This window comes from Myotis yumanensis, unplaced genomic scaffold (genome assembly GCF_028538775.1).
Source record: "Myotis yumanensis isolate MYYU_CA2020_CCGP unplaced genomic scaffold, mMyoYum1.0.hap1 SCAF_13, whole genome shotgun sequence".
Taxonomy (NCBI): Eukaryota; Metazoa; Chordata; class Mammalia; order Chiroptera; family Vespertilionidae; genus Myotis; species Myotis yumanensis.
In genome coordinates, this window is record NW_027223764.1 from 58,533,583 (window position 1) to 58,549,951 (window position 16,369).

The window sequence follows — 16,369 nt, forward strand, 5'->3', positions numbered from 1 at the left end:
GAGTGAAAACAGGTTAGAAAGGGTGTCCTACAGTAATTAGCAATTGACAAGGGTATATTGTAGTACGCACACATCACAAAGAGAACTTCCTCACCAGGAAAGTGTGAAGGCATGGAAAGCAAGTCAGAGGAAATAGACTGAGACAAAATGTGGAACCTCACTGTTGGAGTACAAATTAAAATAAGGTCTCTTTAATCTATGAAACGAGCATAAACGATGGATCTTCTACTCACCATGTCTGCGGTGAAGCGGTTGTGCCTTTATTCTGATAACAATGCAGATTGGTGCAGCTCTTTGAAAAATTGAGGAGTTGTTAGTGTTCCTGCCCTTTGTCATAATAATGTCCGCTCTGGGGACTTATCCTAAGAAAATCATTCCAAAGGAGTGGAATGGCTCCATGCATGAGGATGTCATCAGAACTGTGTTCTCAGTCAGTTTTAAAGTTACTTTGATTTAAACGGCATATAGATGAATGGCTCAGTTATAATATATCTTCTTATGAAATGAAATATTCAGTCATGGAAATATCAGCGATTTTCAACCTTCTCCATCTCATGGCACACATAAACTAATTACTAAAATTCTGTGGCACACCAAAAAATACATTTTTTTGCTGATTTGACCCCCCCCACCCTCCGTCCCCCCAAAAAAGTATAATTTTGATTAATTCACATGGGACGGCTATTGTTGTGTTGGCTGTTGTCATTTTTTTTATTTGACAGTCTAAGGGGAAAGAGGTCGGTGCCCCTCTGGTACTGCATGTTTTAAACATTCTTGCGGCACATTGGGTGAAGATCGCTGAACTATATTGAAACATGGGGAAAAGTTAAGGGTTTTGTTTTGAAGATGCTTTTGCCATTCTGGGTACTAACTGTTCCCCTAAATGAATCTTCCCCTTTCCCAGAGGCATGTCTGTTAGTTCTGGTCCCTCTGTCAGAAATGCCGTACTCTCTTCTTTCTTAGGTATCACCACATCTGTGCAGCCTTTCCTGAAAGTGCCCTCTGCGTGCCAGAGCTGTGGGCATCCTGCTCTTTAGTGGGTTTCTTGCTCCTCCCAGAACCTGCCTGGCACATATCAGTCACTCATATTGAAACCTCCAGAGGGAGCACAAAAAGAGGACAGCCAGCTAGTTAGGCAATAAGTAGGGCAACAGCTATGATGACTTTCTTTTTATCCTTTTAAAATAATTGTTGCCCAATCTATTGGTCTCCCAATTTTCAAATGCTTGCAGTTCTTCTAATTTTAGACTTGAGTGCTATGTCTCACCTCCTACCTGTTGTAGGAATCTACACTAATAAAAGAGAAACATGGTAATTGGCGTATGACCGCTACCCTTCCCATTGGCTAATCAGCGTATCCTTATGCAAATTAACTGTCAGCCAAGATGGCGGCCGGCAGCTATGCACTGAAGCGAGCAGGGAGGCTTGCTTCCTCCAGGAACTGCAGGCTCCAACGTTCCCCACCTCACTTGCCGGACTTTCAACTGCAACTCTAAGCAACTATTACTATGTTGCAAATAAGAAGCTAAACAAAACCGGCTTTCAGTCAGCCCCGGACCGCAACATTGTATCCATGTTTTCAGCAGCGAGGCCTCAGAGCTAAAGCTGGCCCAGAATAAAAAAAAAGAAAACAAGGAGCGGTTGGGAGCTTTTAGTCAACTGCCAGCGGGAAAACAGCCCTCAGCCCCTCAGCCAGCCTGGCCAGGTACCCCAGTGGGGACCCCCACCCTGATCCAGGACACCCTTCAGGGCAAACCAGCTGGCCCCCACCCATGCACCAGGCCTCTATCCTATATAGTAAAAGGGTAATATGCCTCCCAGCACCGGGATCAGCGGAGCAGCAAGGCTCCCGGCACCGGGATCAGCGTGCCAGGGGGCAGCGCCCAAACCCCCTGATCAGCCCTGCTCTGTGCCTGATGGGGGGGAGCTCCCCAATCCCCCGATTGCCCTGTGGCTCTGTGTGTGACAGGGTGCAGCGCACCAACCCCCTGATCGGCCCTGCTCTGTGTGTGACAGGGTAGAACCATAACCTCTCCATCGGCCCTGCCCTGAGTGTGACAGTGGCAGTGCCCCAACCCCCTGATCGGCCCTGCTCTGTGGGTGATAGAGGGTGGCGCCCCAACCCCCCTCCACGGGCCTTGCTCTGTGTGTGCCAGGGTAGAGCCATAACCTCCCCATTGGCCCTGCCCTGAGTGTGACAGGGTGCAGCACCCCAACCCCCTGATCCGACTGCTCTGTGTGTGACAGGGGGCGGTGCCCCAACTCCCCTATCGGCCCTACTCTGTGAGTGACAGGGGGGAGCTCCTAAACCCCCTGATGGGCCCTGCTCTGTGAGTGACAGAGGGCAGCGCCCCAACCCCCTGATCGGCCCTGCTCTGTGCGTGACGGGGATGGCACCGCAACCTCCCCATCGACCCTGCCTTGAGTGTAACAGGGGGCGGTGCCCCAACCCCCCAATCAGTCTACCCTGAGCATGACTGAGGGTGGCATTGCAGCCTCCCCATCCGCCCTGCTCTGTGCATGACGGGGCGGCACCCCAACTCCCCAATCGGCCCTGCTCTGAACCTGACCAGGGGCTGCACTTAGGGATTGGGCCTGCCCTCTGCCACCTGGGAGCAGGCCTAAGCCAGCAGGTCGTTATCTCCCGAGGGGTCCCAGACTGTGAGAGGGCACAGGCCGGGCTGGGGGACCCCCCCCCCCCCCCCCCCACCCAGTGCACAAATTTTTGTGCACCGGGCCTCTAGTCCTATATAATAAAAGCCTAATATGCTAAGTGTCCCGTCAACTGGTCAGCTGTTTAACCAATCAAAGCGTAATATGCTAATGATATGCTAAGGCTGCTCAGCCACTCGCTATAATGTGCGCTGACCACCAGGGGGCAGACAGTCAACTGGTCAACCATTCGCTGTCATGTGCACTAACCACCAGGGGAGAGACGCACTGACCGGTAGGTTAGCTTGCTGCTGGGGTCTGGCTGATCAGGACTGAGCGAGACAGGCTTAACACACCCTGGAGCCCTCCCGTGGTCCCTCCCCAGCTGGCCAACCTCCCGCATCCCTCCCCGGCCCTGATAGTGCACCGGTGTGGTCCCTCAGCCTGGCCTGTGCCCTCTTGCAATTCGGGACCCCTCAGGGCATGTTGGAAGGCCAGTTTCAGCCCGATCCTATAGACCAGGCCAAGGGACGCCACTAGTGCACGAATTCGTGCACCGGGCCTCTACTCTAGTAAAGAAGTGTCAGTTGAAAAACCAGTTGTTTTCCAGCTCCTTCCCTAGCCACGTTCTGGGCCTTCCAAGACCTACCATCTTTTCACTGTCCCTCATCACCCCTAATGTCCTCAGCATTCTCCATATCTAACTTAAATTCCATGCTCCATCATCACAGTGACTCCCTGTTCTAGTTTTGCTTCATTGATCCCCCTGTTAACACCTGAGCCCTGATAACATCCAGATCTTTGCCCCCTGTGGCTGGAGGCCCTGCAGACTACTCACATCCTAACCACTAGCATCATAGATTCTTAGAGCCACCCCTATTCCATTTATTTTCTAATTCTCCTAAATATCCTATTTTCTCCCCTCTCTCTCCTGCACTCCAGCTCATGACCTGGTATATGCTCACAGAGAACATTGAAGCAGACAGAACTTCCCTATGTACCCAGCTCCTAGTGTCTGTACCCTGCCTTGTGTCAGCTCTCTTGTTACAGAGCAACCCTGTACTTCCATCTAACCCCAAGTCCTGCTATGGGCATTGGGGGCCGGTTTCAACTTATCAAATGCGTAACTCAAGCAAATCCTTCCCTCTGTTCTGCATCACCAATCCTCCCTCTATGCAGTCATTTCTATTGGTGTTCTAAATGCTGTCCTAAAAATATATAAATCTTTTTTTTTTTCTTCGCTAAAAGTATTACAAAGGGTATTACATAAGTGTCCTTTTTTCCCCCCCGCCCTTGACAAACCCCTGCCCTCCCTTACCCCCCAGTGTCTTATGTCCATTAGTTATGCTTATATGCATGCATACAAGTCCTTTGGTTGATCTCTTACTCCCCTCCCTCCTGTCCCCCAACCCTCCCTGGCCTTCCCACTGCAGTTTGACAATCAGTTTGAGGCAGCTCTGCCTCTGTATCTATTATTGTTCAAAAGTTTGTAATGGTCTTTATTATCCATGAATGAGTGAGATCATGTGGTATTTTTCCTTCATTGACTGGCTTGTTTCACTTAGCATAATACTCTCCAGTTCCATGCATGCCGCTGCAAATGGTAAGAGTTCCTTCTTTTTTACAGCAGCATAGTATTCCATCGTGTAGATGTACCACAGTTTTCTAATCCATTCATCTACTGATGGGCACTTAGGCTGTTTCCAGATCTTAGCTATGGTGAATTGTGCTGCTATGAACATAGGGGTGCATATATCCTTTCTGATTGGTGTTTCTGGTTTCTTGGGATATATTCCTAGAAGTGGGATCACAGGGTCAAATGGGAGTTCCATTTCCAATTTTTTGAGGAAACTCCATACTGTCTTCTATAGTGGCTGCACCAGTCGGAATTCCCACCAGCAGTGCACAAGTGTTCCTTTTTCTCCACATCCTCTCCAGCACTTGTCGTTTGTTGATTTGTTGATGATGGCCATTCTGACAGGTGTGAGATGGTACCTCATTGTTGTTTTGATTTGCATCTCTCGGATGATTAGTGACTTTGAGCATGTTTTCATATGTCTCTTGGCTTTCTGAATGTCCTCTTTTGAAAGGTGTCTATTTAGATCCTTTGCCCATTTTTTGATTGGATTGTTTATCTTCTTTTTGTTAAGTTGTATGAGTTCCCTATAAATTTTGGAGATTAGGCCCTTATCAGATATGACGTTGGCAAATATGTTTTCCCACGAAGTGGGTTTTCTTGTTGTTTTGTTGATGGTTTCTTTTGCTGTGCAGAAGCTTTTTATTTTGATGTAGTCCCATTTGTTCATTTTCTCTTTAGTTTCAACTGCCCTAGGAGCTGTATCAGTGAAGAAATTGCTTTGGCATATGTCTGAGATTTTGTTGCCTTTGTATTCTTCTAGAATTTTTATGGTTTCCTGTCGTACATTTAAGTCCTTTATCCATTTTGAGTTTATTCTTGTGTATGGTGTAAGTTGGTGGTCTAGTTTCATTTTCTTGCATATATCTGTCCAATTTTCCCAACACCATTTATTGAAGAGACTATCTTGGCTCCATTGTATGTTCATGCCTCCTTTGTCAAAAATTAATTGAGCATATTGGTTCGGGCTAATTTCTGGACTCTCTATTCTATTCCATTGATCTATATGTCTGTTCTTGTGCCAGTACCAGGCAGTTTTGATAACAGTGGCTTTGTAATATAGCTTGATATCTGGCATTGAGATCCCACCTACTTTGTTTTTTCTCAGGATCGCTGCAGCTATTCGGGGTCTTTTTTTATTCCAGATGAATTTTTGGAGAGTTCGTTCTACATCTTTGAAGAAGGCCATTGGTATTTTGATGGGAAGTGCGTTGAATTTATAGATTGCTTTGGGTAGTATGGACATTTTAATGATGTTGATTCTACCAATCCAAGAACATGGTATGTTCTTCCATCTCTTTATGTCTTCCTCTATCTCTTTTTTCAACGTCCTGTAGTTTTCTGAGTAGAGGTCTTTTACTTCTTTAGTTAAGTTTATTCCTATGTATCTTAATTTTTTTGGTGCGATGGTAAATGGGATTGTTTTTATAATCTCTCTTTCTGAAAGTTCACTATTGGTGTATAGAAATGCCTCGGATTTCTTGGGGTTAATTTTGTATCCTGCTACATTGCCAAATTCATGTATTAAGTCTAGTAGTTTTTTGATGGAGTCTCTAGGGTTTTGTATGTATAATATCATGTCGTCTGCAAATAAGGACAGTTTTACTTCCTCTTTTCCAATTTGGATGCCTTTTATTTCTTCTTCTTGTCTAATTGCAATGGCTAATACTTCCAGGACTATGTTGAACAGGAGTGGTGAGAGTGGGCATCCCTGTCTTGTTCCTGTTCTTAGGGGAAATGGTGTTAGTTTTTGTCCATTGAGTATGATGTTGGCTGTGGGCCTGTCATATATGGCTTTTATTATGTTGAGGTATGATCCTTCTATTCCCACCTTGCTGAGAGTTTTTATCAAAAATGGGTGTTGGATTTTGTCGAATGCTTTTTCTGCATCAATTGATATGACCATGTGGTTTTTTTCTTTCAATTTGTTTATGTGATGTATTACGTTTATTGATTTACGGATGTTGTACCATCCTTGCATCCCTGGGATAAATCCTACTTGGTCATGGTGTATGATCCTTCTGATGTACTGCTGGATCCGATTTGCTAAGATTTTGTTGAGGATTTTGGCATCTATGTTCATGAGGGATATTGGCCTGTAATTCTCTTTCATTGTGTTGTCTTTACCTGGTTTTGGTATTAGGGTGATGCTAGCTTCATAGAATGTGTTTGGAAGTGTTCCATCCTCTTGAACTTTTTGTAGTAATCTGAGGAGGATAGGCTTTAGTTCTTCCTTGAAAGTTTGGTACAACTCCCCTGAGAAGCCGTCTGGTCCTGGGCTTTTGTTTGCTGGAAGCTTTTTGATAACTGCTTCAATTTCTTCCATAGTTATTGGCCTATTGAGATTTTTAGATTCTTCCTGATTGAGTTTTGGAATGTTGTATTTTTCTAGGAATTTGTCCATTTCCTCCAGGTTGTCTAGTTTGTTGGAGTAGAGCTGTCCGTAGTATTGTTTAACAATCATTTGTATTTCTGTGGGGTCTGTTGTTATTTCGCCTCTATCGTTTCTGATTTGGTTTATTTGGGACCTCTCTCTTTGCTTCTTGGTGAGCCTGGCTAGGGGTTTGTCAATCTTGTTTATCCTTTCAAAGAACCAGCTCTTGGTTTCATTGATTTTCTGTATTTTTTTTTTGGTCTCTATTTCATTGATTTCTGCTCTAATCTTTATTATCTCCTTTCTTCTGCTCACTCTGGGGTTTTCTTGTTGCTCTCTTTCTAATTCTTTGAGTTGTAGAGTTAGATGATTAACTACCATTTTTTCTTGTTTTTTGAGATAGGCCTGTAGAGCTATAAACTTCCCTCTCAGGACTGCTTTCATTGTGTCCCATAGGTTTTGGATTGTTGTGTTTTCATTGTCATTAGTGTCCAAGATGTTTTTAATTTCTTCTTTGATGTCATTGGTAACCCAATCAATATTTAATAACATGCTATTCAGCTTCCAAGTGTTTGAGTATTTTGGGTTGTTTTTATTGTAGTTTATTTCTAACATTATGCCATCGTGGTCTGAGAAGATGCTTTTTATGATTTCAATCTTCTTGAATTTGTGGAGACTTTGTTTGTGACCCAATATGTGGTCTATTTTTGAATATGTCCCATGAGCACCTGAGAGGAATGTATATTCCATGGCTTTGGGGTGAAGTGTTCTGAAGATGTCAATTAAGTCCATCTGATCTAGTGAGTCATTTAGGATTGCTGTTTCTTTGCTGAGTTTTTGTCTAGCGGATTTATCCAGTGATGTCAGTGGTGTATTAAAGTCCCCTACTATGGCCGAAACCGGTTTGGCTCGGTGGATGGAGCGTCGGCCTGCGGACTGAGGGGTCTCAGGTTCGATTCCGGTCGGGAGCATGTGCCTGGGTTGCGGGCACATCCCCAGTGGGGGGTGTGCAGGAGGCAGCTGATCGATGTTTCTCTCTCATCGATGTTTCTAACTCTCTATCTCTCTCCCTTCCTCTCTGTGGAAAATCAATAAAATATATTTAAAAAAAAAAATAAATAAAGTCCCCTACTATGATTGTATTGTTGTCGATCTCTCCCCTGATATCTTCCAGGAGTTTTCTTATGTATGTGGGTGCTCCTGCATTGGGTGCATATATGTTTATCAGGGTTATATCCTCTTGTTGTATTGATCCCTTTAATATTATGAAGTGGCCTTCCTTATCTCTTGTTATGGCCTTCACTTTTAGGTCTATTTTGTCGGATATAAGTATTGCTACCCCAGCTTTTTTTTCATTTCCGTTTGCCTGAAAGATATTTTTCCATCCCTTCACTTTCAGTCTGTGTGAGTCCCTTCTAATGAGGTGGGTCTCTTGTAGACAGCAAATGTATGGGTCATGTTTTTTTATCCATTCAGCCACTCGATGTCTTTTGATTGGACCATTTAGTCCATTTACATTTAAAGTTATTATTGAAAGGTACTTGTTTGTAGCCATTTCTATTTTTTTGTGGCTGCTTTCTTTCTGGGCTTTTTATTTCTTCTTTTTACACCAGTCCCTTTAGCATTTCTTGCATTGCTGGCTTGGTGGTGATGAACTCCCTTAGCCTTTTTTTGTCTGTGAAGCTTCTTATTTCCCCTTCAATTTTGAATGATAGCCTTGCTGGATAGAGTATTCTTGGTTTCAGTCCTTTGCTTTGCATCACTTTGTAAATTTCCGTCCATTCTTTTCTTGCCTGATGTGTTTTTGTTGAGAAATCGTTTGATAATCTGATGGGGGATCCTTTGTAGGTAACTCTCTGTTTCTCTCTTGCAGCCTTTAAGATTCTCTCTTTGTCTTGTACATTTGCCATCGTTATTATGACGTGTCTTGGTGTCGGTCTTTTGGGGTTCATCTTGCCTGGGACTTTCTGTACTTGTGTAACTTTTTTCTTCCCCATATCTGGGAAGTTTTCTGTCATTATTTCTTCAAATAGATTTTCTAATCCTTGCTGCTCTTCTTGTCCTTCTTGCAGCCCTATTATGCGTATGTTACTTCATTTCATGTTGTCCCGAAGCTCCCTTAGGCTCTCCTCCTGTTTTTTAATTTTTTTCTCCAGTTGCTGTTCAGATTGAGCTTGTTTCTCTGCCTTATCTTCTAACTCACTAATTCGGTCTTCTGCTTCTTCTAGTCTGCTGTTGAAACTTTCCATGGTGTTTTTGATTGTAGCTATATCACTTTTCATTTCTTCCTGAGTCTTGCATAGGTTGTTGATTTTCTCATCCATCTGGTGAATGAATTGTACAACCATTATTCTGAATTCTTTTTCTGTCATGTTGCACGCTTCAACTTCATTAATTTCCTTTCTTGGTGATTCCTCATTATCTTTCCTCTGGGTGTTGTGTCGCCTCTTCATTCTGATTATCTCCTGATGGTTCAAAGGTCGAGTTGCGTGGGCCTGGGCCGTGTGCAGTGGGAGGCTCCCACCACCCTAGTGTCACTGAAGAGCTCTGACACTAAGATGTGTGGTTGTTGTTGGTTGGTGGGAACCAGGCTCGCTCTGTGTCAGTGTTGCCAACACTCAATGTGGCCTCGCACGTGCCCTTAGAATTAGGGACCCTGGCTGCACTGTGCTGAAATAGAGGCCCCTCTGGAGCGTGTTGAAAACCAGAGCAGAGCCCCCTAGCTTGCGCCAGGAGTCAGAGTTCCCCAAGAGTCCAGTATCTGAGTCTCTGTTGCTTCGCGCGACCTCACCTTGAGAATCAGGGTCCCTGTGTGCCCTTGCACCAGGAATTGGATTCACTGGCTCTTAGTATGAATGCACAGGAAATCAGGATCTCAGGCGCAGGTGATAAGAAACACAGTCAAGTCACTGGTGCTTGGTGCTGCCTCCTGCCCTGAGAAACAGGGTCTCTGGGCCTGTGCTAGGCGGACAAACTCCCGTTCGCGCGATTGCTCCCAGCCCAGGGCTCCGATGCCAGCAGTGCACGCAGGATTAGTTCCTGGTGCTGTGCGCGCTTTTGCTCCCAGCCCAGGGCTCCAAAGTCCGCAGTGCGGGTAGGATCAGTTCCTGGTGGTGTGCGCCCTTATGCTCCCAGCCCAGGGCTCCAAAGCCAGCAGTGCGCGCAGGATTAGTTCCTGGAGCTGTGCACGCTTTTGCTCCCAGCCCAGGGCTCCAAAGCCCGCAGTGCGGGTAGGATCAGTTCCTGGTGGTGCGCGCCCTTATGCTCCCAGCCCAGGGCTCCGAAGCCCACAGTGCATGTAGGATCAGTTCCAAGGTACTTGCGCACTTCCAGGCCAAAGTTCCTGCAGCGCTGAGGCCCCGGCAAGGGGTAGGTCTATCAGTTAGTTACTCTGGCGCTGCCCGGGAGCCTGGGGGAAGGGGGGATGGGCTCTGGTACTCACGGATCTGCCGCAGGGATTTCTGAACTTTTGGTGTCCGAAGGTCTGTAGCTGTGGTCGCAGGTCTCTGTCCCCAGTAGCTGCAGGGTCCTGGTATGCTTCTGAGATCAGACTGGGTGGTGCTGAGGCCAGGATCCTAGTCTCAAGCAGCTCTGTTTCCCAAGATGGCGTGGTCGCTGTGCCTTTGCTGGCCGCCCAGGAGTGTCCGCCAAAATATATAAATCTTACCGTGCCAGTGTGGCTCAGTGGTTGAGCGTCGATCTATGAACCAGGAGGTTGCGGTTCAATTCCCGGTCAGGGCACATGCCCGGGTTGTGGGCTCAATCCCCAGTGCAGGGCATGCAGGAGGCAGCCAATCAATGACTCTCTTTCATCATTGATGTTTCTATCTCTCTCTTCCTCTTCCTTCCTCTCTGAAATCAATAAAAGTATAATTTTTTAAATATATCTTTATTGATTTCAAAGAAGAGGGGAGAAGGAAAAAGAGATAGAAACATCAATGATGAGAGAGAATCATTGATTGGCTGCCTCCTGTATGTCCCCTACTGGGGATCAAGCCCGCAACCTAGGCATGTGCCCTTTACCAGAATCGAACCTGGGACCCTTCAGTCGGCAGGCTGATGCTCTATGCACTGAGCCAAACCAGCTAGGGCAAAGTATAGCTTTTTAAAAAATTATATATATACTAGGGGCCCAGTGCATGAATTCATGCACCTTGAAAGGAACTGTGGGCCGTGAGGCTGCAGTGGGCACAGGGGCAGGTCTCAGCCCATCCTCCGCCCCCCTACCCAGCCCCTCCCACCGTGGCCCATGGTCCTGTCTGCTGGCAGCCCCGCTCCTGCCACTGCAGTTCCCATGCACTGATGGTGCCAGCCCACTCACATCCACTGATGGCGCAGTGATTGGTACCGGCACCAGCAGCAGGTGCAAGCGGGGCCGGCGCTATCAGCAGATGCGAGTGGCGGCTGCTGCCCCAATTCCCACGCAGGAGCAGGGGGAGGTGGAGAAGCCCTCAGGGATGATCAGGGCCAGCAGTAGTTGCAAGCGCCAGGTGGGACCATGGCGCACGGGGGCAAAGAATTTTCAATAACCACCAGAGGCTTGCCCCAATGTCTGTCTGGTGCCCCTGCTCACCTGCTCCACCATCCTGCCTCAGCCAGCGCCCACCATGTTCCGCGCTCTGCCCCTGCTGCCAACATCCACCATGTTTTGCGCGTGCCCCCTGGTGGTCAGCACACGTCATAGCAACCAGTTGTTCGGTTGTTCAGTCTATTTGCATATTAGGGTTTTATATATAGAAGGTGTGTGTGTGTGTGTGTGTGAGAATCTTAATCCCACTTATTCTTCCAGGTCTTGCCATTTTTATTTCCCTTATGGCAAACCTCCTTAAGAGTTGTATATACTCTGTGTCCAGTTCTTCTATACTCAAACCTACGTCACTCCACCAAAACTGTCTTGTCAAGGTAGCCAGTGGCACCTGCACTGCCAAATCCAGTGTCACTTCTCAGTCCTCGTCTTCCTTCACCTATCTGCAGCTGTTGTCACAGTGTTTCCTTCCCCTGAAATGTTTTCTTCTCTCACCTTCCAGATAGCACAGTCACCTGGTTTTCTCCTTACTTCACTATCATTCCGTCTCATTGCCTTTTGCTTATTCTTATCAGCTCTCCACTCACTTAACGTTGGAGGGGCTTGATCCTTGAACCAGATCTCTTTCAGAATTCAGTTTTGATGATCTCACTCGGCCTCGGGGTTTTAAGTCCAAGTATCTATTCCCACCAGAATATACTAGTAAGCTCTATGAGAAGAGAGAATTGTCATTATTGTGTGTTCTGCTGTGACCTACAATGCCTAGAAGAGTGCCTTGCACATAGTAGGTACTCAGTAAATGTTTTGACAGTTGAGTGATTGAGTCAAAGAAACTGCAGTATTCCACCTATTGAGCAAGATCATCTTCTTATCTTGGTAGAAGTAAATAAAGCTTAATTCTTAATTGATACAAATGTTATAAAAATATACCTTCTTAATTGTATAGTGTTAATTGGGTGAAGTTTGGCATAGATAACTTGTATTGGTGACCCACTTTATACATTTTTATCTGGCCTCTCAGGATGTTTTTGATAGCTGTATATATCATATTAGGAACAGTGGTGAGAGTTAATTGTCATAACATTTTAGAAAGTGTTCCAGAACACAAATTAAATAGAGGAATCTCTTGAAACAAATAGACTATAAGTGATAAGAGATAATTGGTATACGAAAGAGATGAGCTGGCTTGGTGGTCAAAGATCCTGGGTTATATCCCAGCTCTAAAACTAGCTACTGGCAAACCTGGCCAACTTCTCTGGTTGACAGTTTCCTCGTCAGTAGAATTGAGGGGTTCATTAGAGCTGCTAACACTCATCCAGCTTTAGAAGTGGTGATACTGCTAACTGTAGAGCTCAGGACTCTACCCCGAGCTGCTCCTGGAGGTGCAGGTGCTTTTCTGTGCCCTGTGTGTCCCTGGTGGGCTGGGGACTGAATGTTCATGCACTGGAGGTAGCCGGGGGAGCCTGCTCCTGGGGTGCTATGGCATCTCAGGGGCCGGTGCTGATCTCACCACTTGCCTTCCTGGTTCATTGTTTTCTGTGTTCATTGTTTTACTGTGTAAGATCTTACTTCATGAGTATTTGTTTACTGTCAAATACAGTGAAAAGTAACTTATGGTTAAAATGCAAATACCTAATTAGGTATGAAGATATTATACAAAAATTAGGTATATCTTTAATGCTGCTGGCTGTGTGTTGACTTAAGAACCTTCGTGCTCAGGGAGGCGAAGCATGTGCTGGGATGGTTTTATTCACTTCATGTTCTTTTTCCTAACAGGGGGCGTCTGAGAAAGACATCGTGCACTCTGGCTTAGCCTACACCATGGAGCGCTCAGCCAGGGTACGTGCACACGCTGCTATTTCTATGGTGACTCAAAGGGCAGCCCAGTGTGGTCTCAGCCCCAGACTGTGCGTGAGCGTGTGATCCTCATTTGTGTGTGGCAAAGCACATGCTTTTTCGGCCTTGAATGACAGCCAGTGTTTTCAGGGTCTTCAATTTGTTTATCAGGCTTATGGAAATAAGTAGTCATGCCAAGTAGGAGGAAGTGAGGTTTGGCTAAATATCAAGTAGTCAGCAAAAGTGGATTGGAGCTCAGTGCACGTTCCATTATCTTATAGCAAGTGACCTCACTATAGAATTTTATATAAATAAAAGGTTTTTTGACCACTTGATTCTTATTTCAAGATCTTAAACACAGTTTAAGTCCAGTTTTCCTAACTTCTTGAGCAGATGCTACCTGCTTGGATTTAAGTTGGAATAGCACAACAGGTATTTTATACTGTGAATTTACCCTTTTAAAGTATATAATTTTGCAGCCTTAAATATACTCAGAGAGCTACGTAGCCATCACCACTAACTACAGGTCACTTTCCTCACCCCATTCTTAGTTCTTGCATATTATCACAGAATATGTCAAATGAATTCATTCCTGATAACACGATGTCTGAAGAACACAGACAGCTCACACCTAAAATTCTGAAGAGCAACTTCTTACTGCTGCCTAGTCAGTGGTTTATTTAACTCCAGAGAATTAGTCCTTCCTGACTAGAGGTTATTCTCCTGCCTGAGTAGTTTTTTTTTTGGCTGCCCAAGTCCTACACTGAAATGGGGACAGGCAACTTGTGCCAGGCCCTTATGTGCCTGTGTGTTCATGGCCTGGATGCTGTGTCAAGTGGTCTTCACTATTTTTTCTACTTTGTTTTAGCAAATCATGCGCACAGCCATGAAATATAACCTGGGATTGGACCTGAGAACAGCTGCCTACGTCAATGCCATTGAGAAAGTCTTCAAGGTGTACAATGAAGCCGGTTTGACCTTCACATAGATGGATTGCCGCTGACTCCTTTACTACCCTCTTCACCTCTTCATCGTAGACCTATCACAAGTTTACATGTAACCACAGATCTTTCTCTCATTGCTTGTTAGACAGTGGACAACATTCTCATAGGTTGATTCAAATGAGACCCTTAAGAAAAGAGAAATTAAGGTTAGGGAATCATGTGCAAAACTAAAAGTAGATGCCAGAGAGCCATTTGGGTGTATCAGCAAAAGAGCTCAATTCTATAGATTACAAACAAAAATAAATGCTGTTTCTCTTTATGCATTTTATTCTTTTAGAATAAAACAAGTACATGCTGCTGTAATAAAATTGCCTTTAATCACTTATTAAGCCTAATCTTGACTAAGCAGTGAATGCCTATAAACATAATGAATGAAAAAGCTAGTATTTTTATAACATAACACAGTATCATTTATAGCTTATCAATAGTATGTTGTCCAACAAAACAAAAAGCCCAATGGAGAGCTAGTTATCTTCTTTCCTATCATTGCATAGCAAATGATGGCACCTATTTCTGTTGTGTGAGACTGTCAGAATTTACTAACCACATTGATGACATATAGTCCAAAGAATGTAGTAACCTCCTCATGTTAATTAATTGCTCTTCTCTTTTCAAAGTCTATTGTGTTGCCTGATTGAACAATAATTCAAATAGAGTGTCCCAGAAAAGAAACCACTTGGGCTCCCTCTTTGGAGTCTGGCTGGCAGCTCTGAGCATTGCCAATAATGGCCCAACTCACCCTGACTTTGTATCCCCTTCCAGGGGCCTCCCCTTCGGCACAGCTTCAACAGTGGCCTGGAGACAGCCTGGGGTTGGCGGTTGTGTTTTGCCAGGGCCTTTTGAATAGTAGGGTCCCAATGAAGTGCTAGATATTATTTATGTAAGAATGAGCTTTTTCTTTTTTTAACAATAATATCCTTTCAGAAATTTCTAACTACTTTGTAACTGCATGACTTAACCTGGTGATAAAAGCAGTTATTAAAAGTCTACCTTTTCCAAAGCTTATGTTTCTTTTCTGTTTTTATATTTTAATAGTGTCTCTTAGTAGGTGATGAAAATACAGTTGGGTTTCTGGAGTTTTTGAAACAACCACCTAAATAACATTACTGTTGCTATGTTGTGAGTGACCAAATTTCATTCTTAAATTCTTTTGTTTCATTATATTGAATAGGAAATGGCTCTCAAGTTGATACACTGAATTAATCTCTTTAGTTCCTGTTTTTAATGATGGAAGGTTTCATTGCTTAGGGTTTGTTCTTAATTATTTAATCACAGAATGTATAAGTTTAAAGCATTACTAACCATAATTAGCAAAAATGGATTCTAGACCTGCTTCCACCAATGACTTAGCTGCCATATCTGGACTCTGCTTCATCCTGAGTAGGCCCCATTGACCAGGAGCCCTTCCCAAGTGCTATTTGCCAGCCCCCCAGGCAGAGCACTAGATGTGCTGGAGAATGTGTTGAAAACAAGTGTCAGAAGAGAACAGCACTGGTGGACAGTAAGTTCAGGTCATGTGATGATCAGGTCTTAGTCTTGGCCTTTGGCTAACTTACTGTGAGTAGGCATAACTTTTTTAAAGATTTAATAAACATTGATGTGTGTTATGGATATTAATGTTAGAAAAGGTGTAATGTCTATGCTAGCTATAGAAAGGCAACATAGCATGAGTATCAACTTTGGTTCCTGGATCTTTGAGTTAGAAAATTCTGGTCAATTTAAGTTGCCTCATGAACCCCTGCACTAGAATGTAGTTTACCCTGATGGATAAAGTTAGGGGAGGTTTTTTGTTGTTTTTTTAAGCAATGTTTCTGGCAACTTAATTTCTAGGATTGGTGATTTACTTTTTTATTTTTTTTTAATGTTTTGATTTTTAGAGAGAGGACGTGAGAGGGAGAGAGAGAAAGAAACATCTATGAGAGAGAAACATCGATCTGCTGCCTCCCAGATGCCCCCAACTGAGGATGGAGCCTGCAACCCGGGCACATGTCCTGACCAGGAATTGAGCTGTGGCCTCCTGGTCCATGTGTCAATGTTCGACCACTGAGCCACGCTGGCAAGGCTGATTTACTATTTTTCAAAACAAAACAAAAAAGCCCGATCCTGGTTCAATTGTTTGGAGCATTGTCCTCTACACCAAAAGGTTGCGGGTTTGATCCCCAGTTAGGGTGGGGGGAGGGGAGCAACCGGTTGATGTATCTCTTTCACATGGCTGTTTCTCTTCCTCTCTAAAATCAGTAAACATACCCTCGGGTGAGGATTTAAGAAAAAAGCCTGGCCTCTTAACTCACAAGCTTTAAATGCCCTGAACATCCTGGCAGGCTCCCTGACCCTGTCACACA

The 16,369-nt window shown here is 44.7% G+C and overlaps 1 protein-coding gene across 1 annotated transcript in view; it reads left to right on the forward strand.

Moving 5' to 3' along the window:
- The window catches only part of GLUD1 (glutamate dehydrogenase 1), a 44,278-nt gene extending 29,251 nt beyond the window's left edge, over positions 1 to 15,027 (forward strand). The window contains exons 12-13 of the mRNA XM_070433195.1: positions 12,964 to 13,026; positions 13,892 to 15,027. Of these exons, the coding sequence (XP_070289296.1) occupies positions 12,964 to 13,026; positions 13,892 to 14,011 (183 nt within the window). The 3' untranslated portion in view covers positions 14,012 to 15,027. The remainder of the gene's footprint in view (positions 1 to 12,963; positions 13,027 to 13,891) is intronic.
- Positions 15,028 to 16,369: the final 1,342 nt, after the last annotated feature.